The following is a 15494-nucleotide window of genomic DNA, read 5'->3' on the forward strand; positions in this document are numbered from 1 at the left end:
TTTTGAACAATATAAATTCCAGGCATGTGTTCCAAAAAAAAAAAAAAAAAAAAGTGTGCAATACGTCCTAAAAAATTGAATGTGGTAATGAACTATAATGCAATTCGATGTTGGGAGAAAACTACCAATTACTACTTTGGATTGAAAGAATTACCCTTACTAACAGTTTTTAAATCATTAAGAATCAACAACTTATTAAGGACATTCTGAATTCCCACAATAAAACTATGTCATCTGCATTTAAAAATTATTTATCTCTCTATTCTCTACATGTCTGATTAGTAGGACAATAAAATTTTTGAGATCAGAAGTTCTCTGTTCCTTTGATGGGAAGATTTTGGGTAGGGGAGGGGTTTGGCTTTGCTCCTCACTTTTGGGACTATTTCCTTTTTAAATTGTCTTTGTAATAAGAAAATTCTGGAGTTCCCGTCGTGGCGCAGTGGTTAACGAATCCAACTAGGAACCATGAGGTTGCAGGTTCGGTCCCTGCCCTTGCTCAGTGGGTTAACGAACCGGCGTTGCCGTGAGCTGTGATGTAGGTCGCAGACGCGGCTCGGATCCCGAGTTGCTGTGGCTCTGGCGTAGGCCGGTGGCTACAGCTCTGATTTGACCCCTAGCCTGGGAACCTCCATATGCCGCGGGAGCGGCCCAAGAAATAGCAACAACAACACAACAAAAGACAAAAAGACAAAAAAAAAAAAAAAAAAAAGAGACAAAAAAAAAAAAGAAAATTCTCCTTTAAATCTTACAAATTATGTGTCCTTACCCCTCCCATTTTAAGACTAGCATCACGATGTAGAGATGGCTTAAATTGGGTGTGTGGGACTGGATGGGAAGGACCAGCTTTACCTCATAGAAGAAGAATCTTGTCTTCACCTGAGCCTGGCCACCATATCTTATCTTGTTATGCTTGGACTTTACTAAGGATCCAGGCAGGATCTATAAACCTAACACCAAGAATCATGTGTAGTTAGTGTAACTGAAGAGGGATATTGTAATTCTCTTCCAGTATCATATTAATTTTCACCTAATTAAAAATTCCCATTTCGGAGTTCCCATATTGGCACAGCGGAAACAAATCCGACTAGGAACCATGAGGTTGCAGGTTTGATCCCTGGCCTTGCTCAGTGGTTTGAGGATCCGGCATTGCCATGAGCTGTGGTGTAGGTCACAGATGTGGCTCAGATCTGGTGTTGCTGTGGCTGCGGCGTAGGCCAGAAGCTGTAGCTCCAATTCACTCCTAGTCTGGGAACCTCCATATGCTGCGGGTTCGGCCCTAAAAAGACAAGAGACAAAAAAAAAAAAAAAAAAAAAAAAAAAAAAAAAAAAAAAAATCCCATTTGATAACTTAAAAAACTTAGAAGTTTGAGAAAGCTGTTCCTTTACACTTTTCTCTACCATGATCTTTACACAACAGAAAAGCTAACAGCTCTGGACAGGGAGTCAGGAAGTGCAGGCTCCCATTTTGACTTTGCTGTTTCTTACTCTCTTTGAGCTTTAGTTTCCTCAACTCTACATGATTAATATCCCTGGCTTCAGAGTTATTACCTTTTGAAAAGTGTAAAACAAAATGTAAATATAGATCAACATCATTGTTAGTAGTAACTGTTATATTTAGTGTGCAAACTAAATTAAAAGCTAAATCTTAGAGTGGTGCAAAGGCTTGAGAAGAATATAGGGAAATGAAGTCAGAAAGACTAAGGAATAGAAAAATAAACACATTGGTAATTATAAAAGGATAAAAAAGGACCAAGTTGCAATGTAAAAGGTCAATACAACCTTTTAAAGTATTTTTCTAATTATGTCACGCCGGCTCCGTCTTGATGTAGAAGGCATCTTGTGTTTTCTTCAGCCTTGTAACCTGCCCCCTTCTGGTAATGGCAACCTCTTTCCTAGGAGGACTGCTTCTCTGAAACTCCATGGTTTCCTGGTGGGCTGCTTAATCACATTACTCTATTCACCTCATGAAGGGTGGGTATGCTCAGGAATTTGCAGTGACCCAAGTCAAGGAAATCAGCATCCTTTCTTGAAGTTAGTCATACAGATCCTGATAGGGAGAAATCTCTTTTCTCTGGAGTTCAAAGAGGAATTTAAGAAAAAAAAAAAAAATTGACGGTACATCTCCTCTCTCATCCTACCCTTCTTGCAGCATAGAGGCACTGGTGATTGGGCACTTACACCATCTTTTATTCTTCTCCTTTCTTACTTTTTCTTTTTTTGTTGCCCACACCCACGGAATATCGAAGTTCCCAGGCCAGGGAAGGAATCTGAGCCACAGTTGCAGCCCACACCACAGCTTTGGCAATGCCAGATCCTTAACCCTTTATGCTACAGTGGGAGCCTCCTAAGACCATCTTTTTAGGGATCTGAATTCATCTCTCCCACCTTCAAAATTTTCTTCTCAGCACATTTTTCATCACATTTGTTTACTAGAAAATGGAGTCTTTAAGCAGTTAAGAACATGTATTAAAGGGCTCCAGAATTTTTTTAAAAAAAGGCTACTTGAAGTGAGAGAAAATCTCACCACTTTCACTTAAGAACAAAACAAAACAAAACCAAACAAAGTCTACTTGGTCAACAGTGACATCTCCAAGTACTTAAAATACTTAATTTGGCAGAGTTCCCTGGTGACCTAGTCATTAAGGATTTTGCATTGTCACTGCTGTGACTTGGGTTCCATGGCCCAGGAATATGCCACAGGTATGGCCAAAAAAAAAAAAAAAAAAAATCCTAAAAACAAACAACTCCCCCAAACAACCCCAACGACAACTTAACTTTTTATTATCAAAGATAAAATTAGTGTTTAAATTTCCCAAATTGTCTTAAAATTTGTTTTAACCTTTGGTTAAAATTTTTCTCATCAAGCACATTGGCTTGTTACAATTTTATCTCTCTTCAAAATAGGTATCTCCTTGTCACACCCCTGTGATGGGTAACAGAATTCAGAAATCAGTTTAAAGTCTCTTTATGGGCTTTACAAATACCAGACGAGGTTCTGGTAATGAAACTGTGGGGTAGATAAACGTAAGTAATAGCTTGAAGTTGCCCTTGGACATTGGAACTCAAGGGAACACTGACAAGGAAATATGTAAATTTGCAGCCTTTGGAGTCTCCTTACCTTTAACTGTTTGACCAGGGGGAAAACAAAAGGAGACCCACTGTTTGGTTTGCTATTACCTAATAAAATACTTAAAATTTATAAGACAAATGCATTAATATATGTATTTAAATATACTTATTAAAATTATCTGTAGCTTTATTCACAACTGAAATCCTTATCTTTGTCCTTTATGCCCTCGTCTGTTCTCAAGAACAATCAAGGACCGAGAGAGACTGTCATCCCCTCTAAGTATAAATGAATGCATTTATTTTATTCCCAGGCAAACATGAAAGGATTAAAACATTGTTACAGTTCCACAGCTTTCTTCACCCAAAGAGTCAATGGCAAGGGGTGAGCAGTTAGAGACTCAGCCATGCATAATCTCCACCCATCTCATCAAATAAATTAAAAATATAAGTGGTCTATGTATATCCTAAGCAGACTCACCATTTTGGTAAGTCCCCTAACCCATCGTCCTCCCATTATCCTTAAGGTCCTCCTAGATTTAACACTGACCCCAACCAACCACAGTAACCTAACATTTACTTATTTCATTTTATCACATTCCCATTACCCCTCTCTTAACAGGACTACTGGGTCCAAAACTAGGTATGCCTCCCACTCCTCCCCAGCGTATTTATTATTCTCACTTTACTGTTAGGATCGATTTTTTTTTTTTTTTCCTCAAACCGTCTCAAGAGCATCCCGAAGAACACCCACTTTGCTTGGGGACGCCAAAAGTTTAAAACCCGCCGCCCTCGGGCCATCCACTTTTACAGCACCCTCCCTTCGCGTCTTTGCCTGTCGTATCAGCACTGGGTAAGCGCCCAGGTTCTGATCTCGGACTAAACCTCATGATCTTCTGGCTCAGGTTCTGTGAACTGAGTCATTCTGGCACGGAGAATATTCCGTGACTCAGCAGGCCCGAAAAGGAGGATGTCAGAGCCAGATAATTTCGAGTCTTTTAAAGGCAAGCTGGGGAACATAAACAACACAGTGGAAGAATTTCGCAGTGGGTCTGCGTACCCAAGGGAAAAATGTCATTCCATTCCCAGCCTTTTCACTTCCTTCCATGCCCCTGTTAAACGACTGGTTATACTTTAATTCAGAGGCAGGAAACCGGCTTCAGAAAACTCATTTTGATGCTTCGACCAGGCCCTTTATTCTCTGGGGACCGTGGCAGCCCCCTGACACCCCGGGACCTCTCCTCGGAAAGCTCTGGAGCCAGCCCCGCGCAGCTGAGGCCATTCCCGGGGCGGCCGGCTTGGGTAGGAGTCTGCGGGCAGTCCCCGCGTTTAGGTCCCTCGGGTCCCCGCCCCAGGGCGCGGCCCACTGGACTCAGGGACCGACACCTGGCGGGGCGGGGATCCGCGTTTCAGCGGCCCGGGCGCCGGGCCCAAAGGCCCACGCCGAGCGACATCGCCGATTTGGCGTCGCCCCTTTTACGCCCCCTTCGTTGACCCCTCCCGAAATCGGAGTCTCCGTGGACAGGACCCCGGGGTACCCCGGCGTCTCCCTCCTGCGGGGCGCTGGCTCTCCGCAGCCTCCCCTTCCCTCCCGGCATGCACCGCCCCGCCGTCCCTCCCTCCCTACTCCTCCCGCTTCCCGGCTCCCCGCCCACCCCTCGCGCCCCTCAAGGCCCCTCCCCCGCCGATCGCGCGCCGCGGGCCCGAGCACGAGATGCCGCCGCCCCCGCCGCCGCCGCCGCGAGTCGCCGGGGCGGACGCGCAGTCCACGGCGCGCGGAGAGTGGAGGAGCAGCTGCGGGGGCCGCGCGAACTGCTGAAAGGACGCCTGGTTTGGGCTTTCTCTTTGGCCAGACCCCACCCAACCCTGCCGATCCCACCCCCTGCTCCTTCCTCCTCGGGGGCGCGCACTTGGGCACGCGCTCGGAAGTCGGGGGTCGGCGGCGAGTGCGGGCTGTGTCCCGGGTAGGTGCGGGAAGCGCGGAGGCGGCGCGCGGGGCAGTGGTCAGCGAGCCGTGCAGTCCTCGCTAGGGGCACCCACCGGCCCGTCTCTTCGGCGCGAGCCCCCGCCACCGCCCGTCCGGAGAGTCCGGCGCCTGGGCCCCGAGGCTCAGCCAGCGGAGCGGCCTCCGAGGGACGCCGCCGGGCTGGAGCAACGCGCCCTTGCCTTTGCTGTGGCCCTGAGCGCGGGCGGCGGGATGAGCAGCAGCACGAGGGCCGCGCCGGCGCTGCGGCCACGGGGCCGCCTCTGGCCAGTGTTGGTTGTGCTGGCGGCCGCCACGGCCGGCTGCGCCCGGGCAGCCATGGACGAGTGCACGGACGAGGGCGGGCGGGCGCAACGCTGCATGCCCGAGTTCGTCAACGCCGCCTTCAACGTGACCGTGGTGGCCACCAACACGTGCGGGACTCCGCCTGAGGAGTACTGTGTGCAGACCGGGGTGACCGGGGTCACCAAGTCCTGTCACCTGTGCGACGCCGGGCAGCCCCACCTGCAGCACGGGGCAGCCTTCCTGACCGACTACAACAACCAGGCCGACACCACCTGGTGGCAGAGCCAGACCATGCTGGCCGGCGTGCAGTACCCCAACTCCATCAACCTCACGCTGCACCTGGGTAAGCGGTGACAGCCCTGTCCCCTACTACTGCTCGCCAGCAGCTCAGCTCCCTGGCCCGCTTCACCTTTGAATCAAAGCGGGGTCCAAACAGCCGCATGCTGGCTTTCTGCTCCCCGGCATGGGCCACTCAGAGGTTCCCTTCTCCACCTTCTAAACGTCCCGCTAGCCAAGAGGCTTCCCGCCAGCATCTCTTTGCCTTCCTACTCTTAACCGGGGTTTTCTCTCCCTTGATTATTTGTCATTTCGGCCGTTTTGTTCATTCTTTTCCGAAACGTTAATCGCTTGTTCTCTTTAAGCACTTCTACCTTGTTTAAATGTTTTTCTCTCCCGCGTTGAGGATGATTGCTGTTTGCTCTGCTGAATAAGCTAGAGAGGAAAGGGTCTAAGGGGATTTGAGGGGAGCAAATGCCTTTACTGTCGCTGTTGCCTATGTGTAATTAAAATAGACGTTCAACTTTAAAGTTATTGTTCTTTAAGGTTGTTCAACTTTAATTGAGGGTCCCAAAGCGATTTCACTGCTAATCTTGGGACAGAGAAAACAAAAGGAGGTTTCTGCAACTCGCTGTGGTTGTTGGGTACAGTTTTGTCCCTGGATAAAAAGGCTCTCCTTACTGTCTTCCCTTTTGCTTTGATTCAAAGTAAGTGTGGAAAGATGTGTAAATAACCTTTTAGAAATCAGGAAAGGGATGTATAGAAAACTTCACTGCTGGGTGGTGGACGAGGATGGACATGTTGTTGCCACAGTATTACAGATCATGTTTGATCTGGGTCAGTTTTTCTTCATCAGTGAAATAGACAAGTGCAGTGATTCATTATTGTGTTTAACAGAGTAACATGCGAGAAACTGACATTTGAGGTGTAGAGCTTCACTCTCTGTGGCCTTGAAAGATGTGATTTTACCGTAGCTGATAGCAATGAACTTCCAGAGAGAACAGAGTGCCAAGCCATTCTTCTGTCAAGGCAGGTTAATTCTGTAAGGCTAGTAACATTATTTGGGGAACCTCTGAAAGGAATGTTTGGTAGGCACATGGTTCTTTTGGTTGTGGTTTTGTACTTTTCTTTCCACTGTTCTCTGGTACATTAATTACACTTTATGTAAGTGTCAAGATTCCAGAGAAAGAATATGATTTATAAAAGTACTTTGAAAAGCGGAGTTAAATTACTGTGTATGGAGTAAGTTTTAGAAAAGCAGTGTTTAGCATCTTCTTAGTAAATATTTTATTTGTAGATAAGTCATTAGAAAGATGAAACTTCTTGAAAATAAGTTCATCAATGAAACTGACGCACCTGTTTTTCAGAGATGGAAGAAGAAAACTGAGTTCAGTTTTTCAGAGGTATTGGAAACAGAACTAAGCAGTGTCTTGGAATGTGTATGTGCCTTTTTAAAGATTTTGCAAGTGACCTAGGGCCTCCTAAGACTTTGTGGGGATGCTCTTTAGCTATTTTCTCCTAAGTGTTACATTTTTAAACTGGGCCAAAATTATTTATGAAATTTGTATTCAGTTATTTTAAAATTTTGTTTTGGTAAAGTGTTGCATTTTGAATGCCCACGAAGTCTTATTTTAATCTCTTTTGAAATAGTAAAAATTTCAAAGCAAAAGCCTGGCCTTGATGTCTCAAATACCTGAGATGCAATTGAAAATGTCTGACTAAGCATCTCTTATTTAGGGAAAGACCAGGCTGTCAGTCTTGGCCTTCTGAATTTTCTGCTGTGAGCACTGTGTAGCAAAAGGTTATTTCAGGTGATTGTAGAGGTGGGTAGATTACTTGGTGATCACTTCCCTGTTACCAAGATAATGTGTTCGCTAAGACAGTATCTGTCAAGTTAGGTTGCTGGTACTGTGAGGCAGATATATGAGCTTTGGATCCTAGTGATTAAAAGGGCTAAAGAGATCTTAGCTAGAATTCTTAACGTGACTTTTTACACTAAAAATGTTACGTGAACTTGTTTTGCTGAACAATTCCTCAGGTTTTAGTAATACTCTTGCTAGATGAAGTGCGTCAAACTATAGATTTAAAATGTATAAGTAACAAAAAGTTATTTGAAAGCGTTTTCACTTAAGTATTGTACTGTAAAAACCATTTACTTTAAACTGTTGAGAGACAGTTTCTAAAAGCTTGACTAACACTTATTGTTTTAGTTTCTAAAAATAAAACGTTTCTAAAAATTATTGTACTTCTTGGATCAGAAATGCTGTCCTGGAGGAAACTGTGTGTGGTGGAAAAGGTGGGGAAGGGAAGAGAGATTTGTGTGTAGTGGGGCTGATGTCTCAACCTCTCTGTCTCTCCCCTCTCTTTTAATAACAACGATGTATGTATTCGTGCATGTTATGATCTATAACTTATGGCAGATAGGCAAGGCTTTCTGTATCACTGTGTTCTGATATTCAGCATATTCACTCGCTCACTCCAGTTACTCCATGGGCTCTAGCAAACTCATTATTTCCCATGAATTCAAGGACCATGACTGTTTGTGCATCTATTAAATCTCCCGTCCAGTTCAAATTTCACATACCCTTAACCAAGTGATGCATATTGTGCTTTGCCCTTACAGAGCATGTGAAGCTCGGAGTGAGCAGTGTGAAAGAACTGGGTCTAGCCGCCACTTTTCTCGCCTTACTTTTGATGTTGACCTTTAAACTCAGTAAATTCTACAATAAGCAAAGTCAGATTGCACTTAGTCACAAGACACACACATATTTTGCCACTGATTGTAAGTCATTTTTTATTGTGAAGGTAAATCATGACATGGTGAGTTAAAACAGTAAGTGTGATGGCTCGAGAGTCTTCCTCTCCAATTGCTAAGTTGCTCTGAAGACTGTCACTCGCAATTTCTTATGTAACCTCCCTGAAACTCTTCATGCATGCACATGTATGTGTAAAATTATGCAATCATTTAAACTGGTACCTTTTTTTGAGGAGGTACGGCTTATTTTAACAGATAGCAAGTACAAATTAGATGATTATGCCATTATCATCACTTGTACAAAAGCCAGGAAAATTAGGGTTGATTCTGGAAGCAGTCATGTCTTAAGCACTATATGCAGTAATCCAGGGTGCAGGGTGCAATGTATCCTTAGATATAATGAGCTAAAGTTGCTGTGGAAATCAGAACTGCATTTTCTGCCTGTTGAGAGAAGTCTCGGCCAGGCACCTTTTCTAAAAAGAAATCGTTCTTATTTTGCCTTTAACTTCTGGATCTTCTCTCCTAACTTCTCTATAACTTTTTAAAAGTTTGGCTATTGTCTTTTATAATAAGTCATAATAAGTTTTATCCTTGTCGGTGGGGTAGTCGATAGTAAGATTGTAGCTGAGAATTTGCCTTTTCTTAAACCATGCCTTTAATTAATAGTCATTGTGGATGGCAACTTGGCAGATTGGGTTCTGATCCTGGAGGAAGGTAGCTTTCCCTCTTTCTAAACACAATTAGATCAAGGAAGAGAGTGCCTCTAAAACCAACTCAGTCAAAGTTTATGGAACTCCTAAAATTTGCATCAAGACCTGATGAGTTTCTAAGCTCCTCATAAGCTTTAGGAACAAATAGTGATTAAATGATGCTTTTAAGCTTTATCTAAATATCATTTTTATGTGTCTATATCAGAATAATTGATGTACAAGGATATTACATTTTATTCTGTTGGGTCCTCTTCATGTATATTTAACATGAAACAAACAGCATTTTTTTTTCCCTCAGGAAAATCGAAAGGTAGGTTCTGCCTCTGTCAGGGAATAGTTCACTCTGGTGACTTCGCTGTGGTATTTGTGCACCCTGAGGGGACACTATTTTCGTTTGTCTTACAAAGGCCTGATTTACATTTTGCAGGTTTCAACTTGAGACGTGAAGGAGCTGTTCTTTAATGGCCAGCAGTTGTTGAACACAGTTTTGTAAAGTTGCTGTTGGCTGTTTTCCTGATCAACGATTCACTGCTTTTTCTGTAAATACCTTCTTCATGTTTCTAAAGCATTCAGAAAAATAATTTATACATTAGGAGAGAATTTGGAGCTATCGGCCCTCCTCCCCCTATTATTTTGTCATTGGCCACAGTTGTGGGAGGGATAAAGTTTGACTAGTTGAATTCTAAATCCTTTTAGGGAGTTGGATATGCCTTTTGCTATGCCCTCTTCCCCGGTGTATACAGTTGAATGTTACTGCCAAATATTCTGCAAACATGCTTTGAATACTTACTAAATACATGGCACAGTACCTGGTAGAAAGATGTAGAAGATTGAAAGTCCTGTCTTCAGAGGTTTATATACTATTAGATGGAATTTTCATACCCAGATGTAATGCCATTATGCAGTAATAAATCAGGAGGGCCTTTATAATGTTTTAAAGTTTATAAAGCCTCTAGTTTATCACTGATTCAATTTTTACAACTCAGTGAAGGAAGGCAAAGATGAGAATCCTGAGGTTGTGATTTGCCGGAAATCCTGGTGGAGGTAGGTTTTTGATTCCTCAGTGGAACATGCTAGCTCTTGCAGTTCTTAGCTTCTCTAAAAAATCTTCCAAAAGAATGACTCGTTTATTCCAGGGCAACTTTAAAAATGTAAGTTCATGTACACACTGATTCAGGGATCCCAGATTCCTTGGATTTTCCTCCTTTTCCCTCTGTTCTTTTCACTTATATTCTGGATTCCTTTCTTTTTCATGCCACTCACTCTTTCTGAATGAACTCTTGATCCCAAGTCTTCATTTTACTGGTGGCAAATAAAAAAAATTCCTAAATTTGTATCTCCAGGACAGCTGTTTCTCCAAACCTAAAAGCTTGTTGGTTGTGGTCAGTTTGGGATGTCCAGAGGCCATTCCTTATTGTCTTACCCAGTTCAAAGCTGTATCTTAATGAACAGCACTACTATTTAACCTGAGGGTTTCAAACAGTCTTTTGCCAAGTCTTTCATGAACAAGCCGAGCTTGATAGGCTTTCATCAGTAAAGATTACTCCGTTGGCCAGCAAATAGGATCCAATGCTGGGAGACCTTGCACAGCTCTTAACTCCACCACTTTTTTTTTTTTTTTTCCTGTTTTTTTTTCTTTGTCTTTTTAGGGCCACACCTGCAAGATATAGAAGTTCCCAGGCTAGGGGTCAATTTGGAACTGTAGCTGCTGGCCTAAGCCACAGCCGCAGCAACATGGGGTCTGAGCCTTGTCTGTGACCTCCACCAGAGTACACAGCAACGCCAGATCCTTAACCCACCGAGCAAGGCCAGGGATCAAATCTGCAACATCATGGTTCCTAGTTGGATTCGCTAACCAGTGAGCCATGAGGGGAACTCCATCCGATATGTCTTTGGAATCCTTATTTTTATCTCTGCTTTACTGTAGCTGCCCATTGAATTTTAGCTCCATTACTGCAACAACTTCACAGTTAATTGGTGGTCTCTCTGCCTCCAGTTTTGCTCTTTCTCTTTGGACAGTCACACTTGGGACGGAACAATAGATCTAAAATGCAAATCTGATGATATCATTTCTCAGCTAAAAATTATGAAGTGGTTCCTCAACCCTTTAGGTTAAAGGTCAGACTCCTTAGCCTGATGTATAAGGTACTTTAGGATCTGGACCTTTTTAACCTCTAGGCTTATCTTTTGTCATTTCACATTCTCAAAGGGGTGCTTCTTTGGTTTGGAAAACTCCTCCCAGGAGTCACCATCTTCAGGAATCCTTCTCCCGTTTCTCTCTTTCAGCCCTTTCCATCCTGCTCCTTAGCCTGGATTAGGTGTCTTATTCACAGCACTTATCACATGGTATTAGCTGCTTCTTTACTTGTCTGTCTCCACTTCTAGATCATGACGTCTTTGAAGGTAGGGCCGGGGACTTAGTCATCACTTTAGTTCAGTTGAATATAACTAATGTTAGTTAATTGCATGCTATGTCTTGGCATCATACAGATTCCTGCATGTATAATGATTCACTGGACATTGCCTTGACCTCGTGAAACTTGAGGCTTAGGTGTAGAGACCTAGGTCTCTAGATTGGGGGTGGGCAAATTATAGCCCACTAGCCAAATCCAGCCCTGGGCCGACACCTGTTTTTTTATGGCCCAAGAGCTAAGAATGGTTTTTACATATTTAATCCAACTAGTATCCACAAGGGTATGGGTTTGATCCCTGGCCTTGCTCAGTGGGTTAAAGATCTGGCTTTGCTGTGAGCTGTGGTATAGGTCGCAGACTTGGCTCAGATCTGGCGTTGCTATGGCTGTGGCGTAGGCTGGCAGCTGCAGCTCAGATTCAACCCCTAGCCTGGGAACTTTCACATTCAGCAGGTGCAGCCCTTGGGGGAAAAAAAAAAATCAGAAGAAGAAGAATGTTTTGTGACATGTGGAAATGATATGAAATTAAAACTTTAGTATCCATAAAGTTCTTTTGGGACACAGTCAAGTTCATTTCATCATTAACATATCTCTGGCTGCTTTTGCACTACAAAGGCAGAGTTGAGTAATTTTAAGAGTATGTCCTGGCCCACAAAGCCTAAAATCTTAACTAATTGACTCTCTAGAGGTTTGGTGACCTCTGCTCTAGACTGACCATTCAAACTTATATAATACATTTTTTTTTTAAAAAAAAGGGAATTGTACTTTAATTTTATTCTTTTTGTGGCCACTTCTGTGGCATATGGAAGTTCCCAGGCTAGGGGTCAGTTTGGAGCTGCAGCTGCCAGCCTATACCATAGCCATAGCAATGCTGGATTCGAGTTGCATCTGTAACCTACACCACAGCTTGTGCCAGTGCTGGATCCCTAACCCACTGAGTGAGGACAGAGATCAAACCTGCATCCTCACTGTGTCAGGTTCTTAAACTGCTGAGCCACAATGGGAACTCCTTATATAATAAGCTTCTATGTAAAAACTGCACAGACAGAGACATTCACTTACCATTCGGAGGGAGGTTGGAGGGTTCATATCTCTAGTCCTTAGCAATGTGTCTGGCATAGTGTTCCAAAAATATATGAAGGTGGAGTTCCCATCATGGCTCAGCGGAAACCAATTTGACTAGCATCCATGAGAACACAGGTTCAATCCCTGGCCTTGCTCAGTGGGTTTAGGATCTGGAGTTGCCGTGAGCTGTGGTGTAGGCTGCAGATACGGCTCGGATCCAGTGTTGCTATGGCTGTGGCGTAGGCCAGCGGCTCCAGCTCCAGCTCCAATTCGACCTCCATATGATGCGGGTGGGGCCCTTGCTTTTACATATATGAGAGAGAGAGAGAGGGAGTAAATAAATGAATGCCTAAATTATAAGACATCTCCAAACCCCACACAATAATTTACTTTCTTCTCAGCAACATGTGGAACTTGTATTTATTTTTATCAAGCCCATCTCTCCATTTTCTTGAGATGTATACCTCTGTAAATGTGGTACATGGTGGTTTTATTTCTCTAGCTTTAAAGGAATGTACTAACTTGGGATGGAACTGATAGGGAATTGAAACATCTATGATTGTCATTTTTGGGGGTAAAAATTAAACTTTTCTATGATTTGAAGTTAGGTGGATAAATTTTAGGAGTAAACTACCTGCTCCAATTTGAATCTCACGTTTAAATTTTAATGTTAATATTGTGTGACACTTTTGTGTTAGTATTGTATGTTTTTCTTTAGAAATGGACCTAAAGTTTATGTTAAAATATATATTCACGTGTCAGTGGTTGAAATAGACCCTTAAAGGGTATTACTAAGCAGTTTTGGGCAAGGGTTGCAATGAAATGTCTTATTTGCTTATTGTGTGGCATCATTTTTAGTTTAATTCATTTAAACTAATTCATTAAATTTAGTTTAATTAGAAGATGGGCATACTAAGGTATGCCTTCTCTGCAGAATAGTGAAGAATGACATTAAAGTGATTAGACAGAAGAAAAATAACCATTTAGGAGTTCCCGTCGTGGCGCAGTGGTTAACGAATCCGACTAGGAACCATGAGGTTGCGGGTTCTGTCCCTGCCCTTGCTCAGTGGGTTAACGATCTGGCGTTGCCGTGAGCTGTGGTGTAGGTTGCAGATGCGGCTCGGATCCTGCGTTGCTGTGGCTCTGACGTAGGCCGGTGGCTACAGCTCCGATTCAACCCCTAGCCTGGGAACCTCCTTATGCCACGGGAGCGGCCCAAGAAATAGCAACAACAACAACAACAAAAAAAAGACAAAAAAAAAAAAAGAAAAATAACCATTTATTTGTCTAGAGTTACCAGGTGGCAGAACCAGCAGATGCTTCTTTCCCTGGTCCTTGTTTCCAGCTGTACTTAATTGACAGCTCTTCTGCTCTTCTGTTTGAGCTTTAGGGGAAGTGTCAAAGTTTAGAGCAGAGCTGTTTGTTTATTTTTTACTGCCCCAAATTCCAGAGACAATTTTTTAAAAATAAGGGATTAGTCTGTTCCTTATCTTCAATTGTCTGTTTCAAAGGGTAACGTTTCCAGGTGACTGTGAGCTAGTTTTCTATTACCTAGCCTGTGTTTCTTGCTCTAAGATGTATAAGAGAGCCTTGCTAGGATTTGCAAACATCTCCTTTCTTGTAAAATGATAGTTAGATGTTTGCTCATTTGAGCCTAAAATGGACAGCTTGCTAAAAGGGGTTAGCAGAAAACGCATTTATAAAAATATCCCTAAGGTTTTAGGATCTTGTGCCAGACTGTGGTGATACTAATTAAGTACATCTGCTTTTCTTTCCATGGGCTCTTCCAGGGCACCAGCCTGAAATAACTGGGGCCAGTCAGCCTGGTGCCCTGTGCAGCTGTATATTCAGGAAGTAAAATAAAGCAGATTTCTCTCTTTCTTAGACAGTGTTGCTCTCAGATCTCCTGTGGGGCGAGATCCTTGTGGCAAGGCTGGGGGATGAATTAGGGGATTTACATTATTTCTTTTAAGATTTTAGGAGCTGTATTCCCTCAGCTCCCCTCTTTTACTCTTTGTTTCCAGCTGCATGGCTGCTTCCTGTTATATTGAAGTCAACCTTGGATTTTTTGCTCTATTATCTTTTTTGGATTTTTAATTTTATCATCTTTTTGTTTCGAACATTTTTAGAATAAGAATTCAGAATCAGCCTCCTTCACATTTCTTGCTTTTAAAATTTTTTTCTTGAAATAAAAAGTACAGGTGGTCTTGTATAGAGTTAGAGACTCAGTGAGTTTTGTTTCATGTGGTAAATTACAGTGTGTATGAAGGCTTCTGCTCACCAGAATGACCGCCCATGGCCGTGACTACAGAGGTGCCCGTCTGTGTATTCAGAGACATAGCTCAAGAACAGTATTTTTTTCCCCTCTCCTTAATAGCTCTGACTTTACGTTCTGTTTGACCTGCTTAGAGGGTACATGGGTGTACCCTCTACAAACTTAGAGGGGCAGGTTTGTTTTTGGGGGGCAGGTTTAGAGAGTTCTTTAAGAATGTCCCATGGCATCTGCTGGTTAAAAACCTGTTACTTAATTTCTTCCGTGCAAATGAAATGTTCCACAAATGATGGTAAACTGTGTAATGTGAAAACCCCATCTTCATTCCTTTCCCGTGTCCCGAGGAGTGGCTTCTTCTCATTGAGCCTTTAAGGAATAATAAGTCTGAAGCTTGAATTGTGTGGCTTTCTTAGAGGAGTATATGAAATTTTATGCAGTATTTCCAACTAAGTGAAAAGACGTACCCACTCAAGGGATGAGCCTGTTTGATTTATGATTTTAATTAGTTAATAGACAAAGTTTAAATTAGTTTAATTAGTTACTGCACAAAGTTCTTTTGTAAATAAGAAAGTTCTTATTTTCTTGCTGAGAACATTTTTCGTATTATGGGCATTGTAATATGGGATGTGTAGGTAACCCTGAAACTCTTTATCCTCAGGTAATTTGTTAA

The 15494-nt window shown here is 43.0% G+C and overlaps 1 protein-coding gene across 3 annotated transcripts in view; it reads left to right on the forward strand.

The window, feature by feature from the left end:
• Positions 1-4749: 4749 nt before the first annotated feature.
• The window catches only part of LAMC1 (laminin subunit gamma 1), a 122873-nt gene continuing 112128 nt past the window's right edge, over positions 4750-15494 (forward strand). For 2 of the 3 annotated variants that reach the window (XR_014814289.1, XR_014814290.1), the window contains exon 1: positions 4750-5678. Coding sequence is in view for 1 of the 3 variants with exons in the window: in NM_001271715.1 (NP_001258644.1) it covers positions 5264-5678 (415 nt within the window). In the remaining 2 variants the exon portion in view is untranslated. 3 annotated transcript variants of the gene reach the window in all.

Source organism: Sus scrofa, chromosome 9 (genome assembly GCF_054392235.1).
Source record: "Sus scrofa isolate SSC_HxYL_T2T_F1_AM1 chromosome 9, Sscrofa_HxYL_maternal_Yorkshire_Landrace_v2.0, whole genome shotgun sequence".
Taxonomy (NCBI): Eukaryota; Metazoa; Chordata; class Mammalia; order Artiodactyla; family Suidae; genus Sus; species Sus scrofa.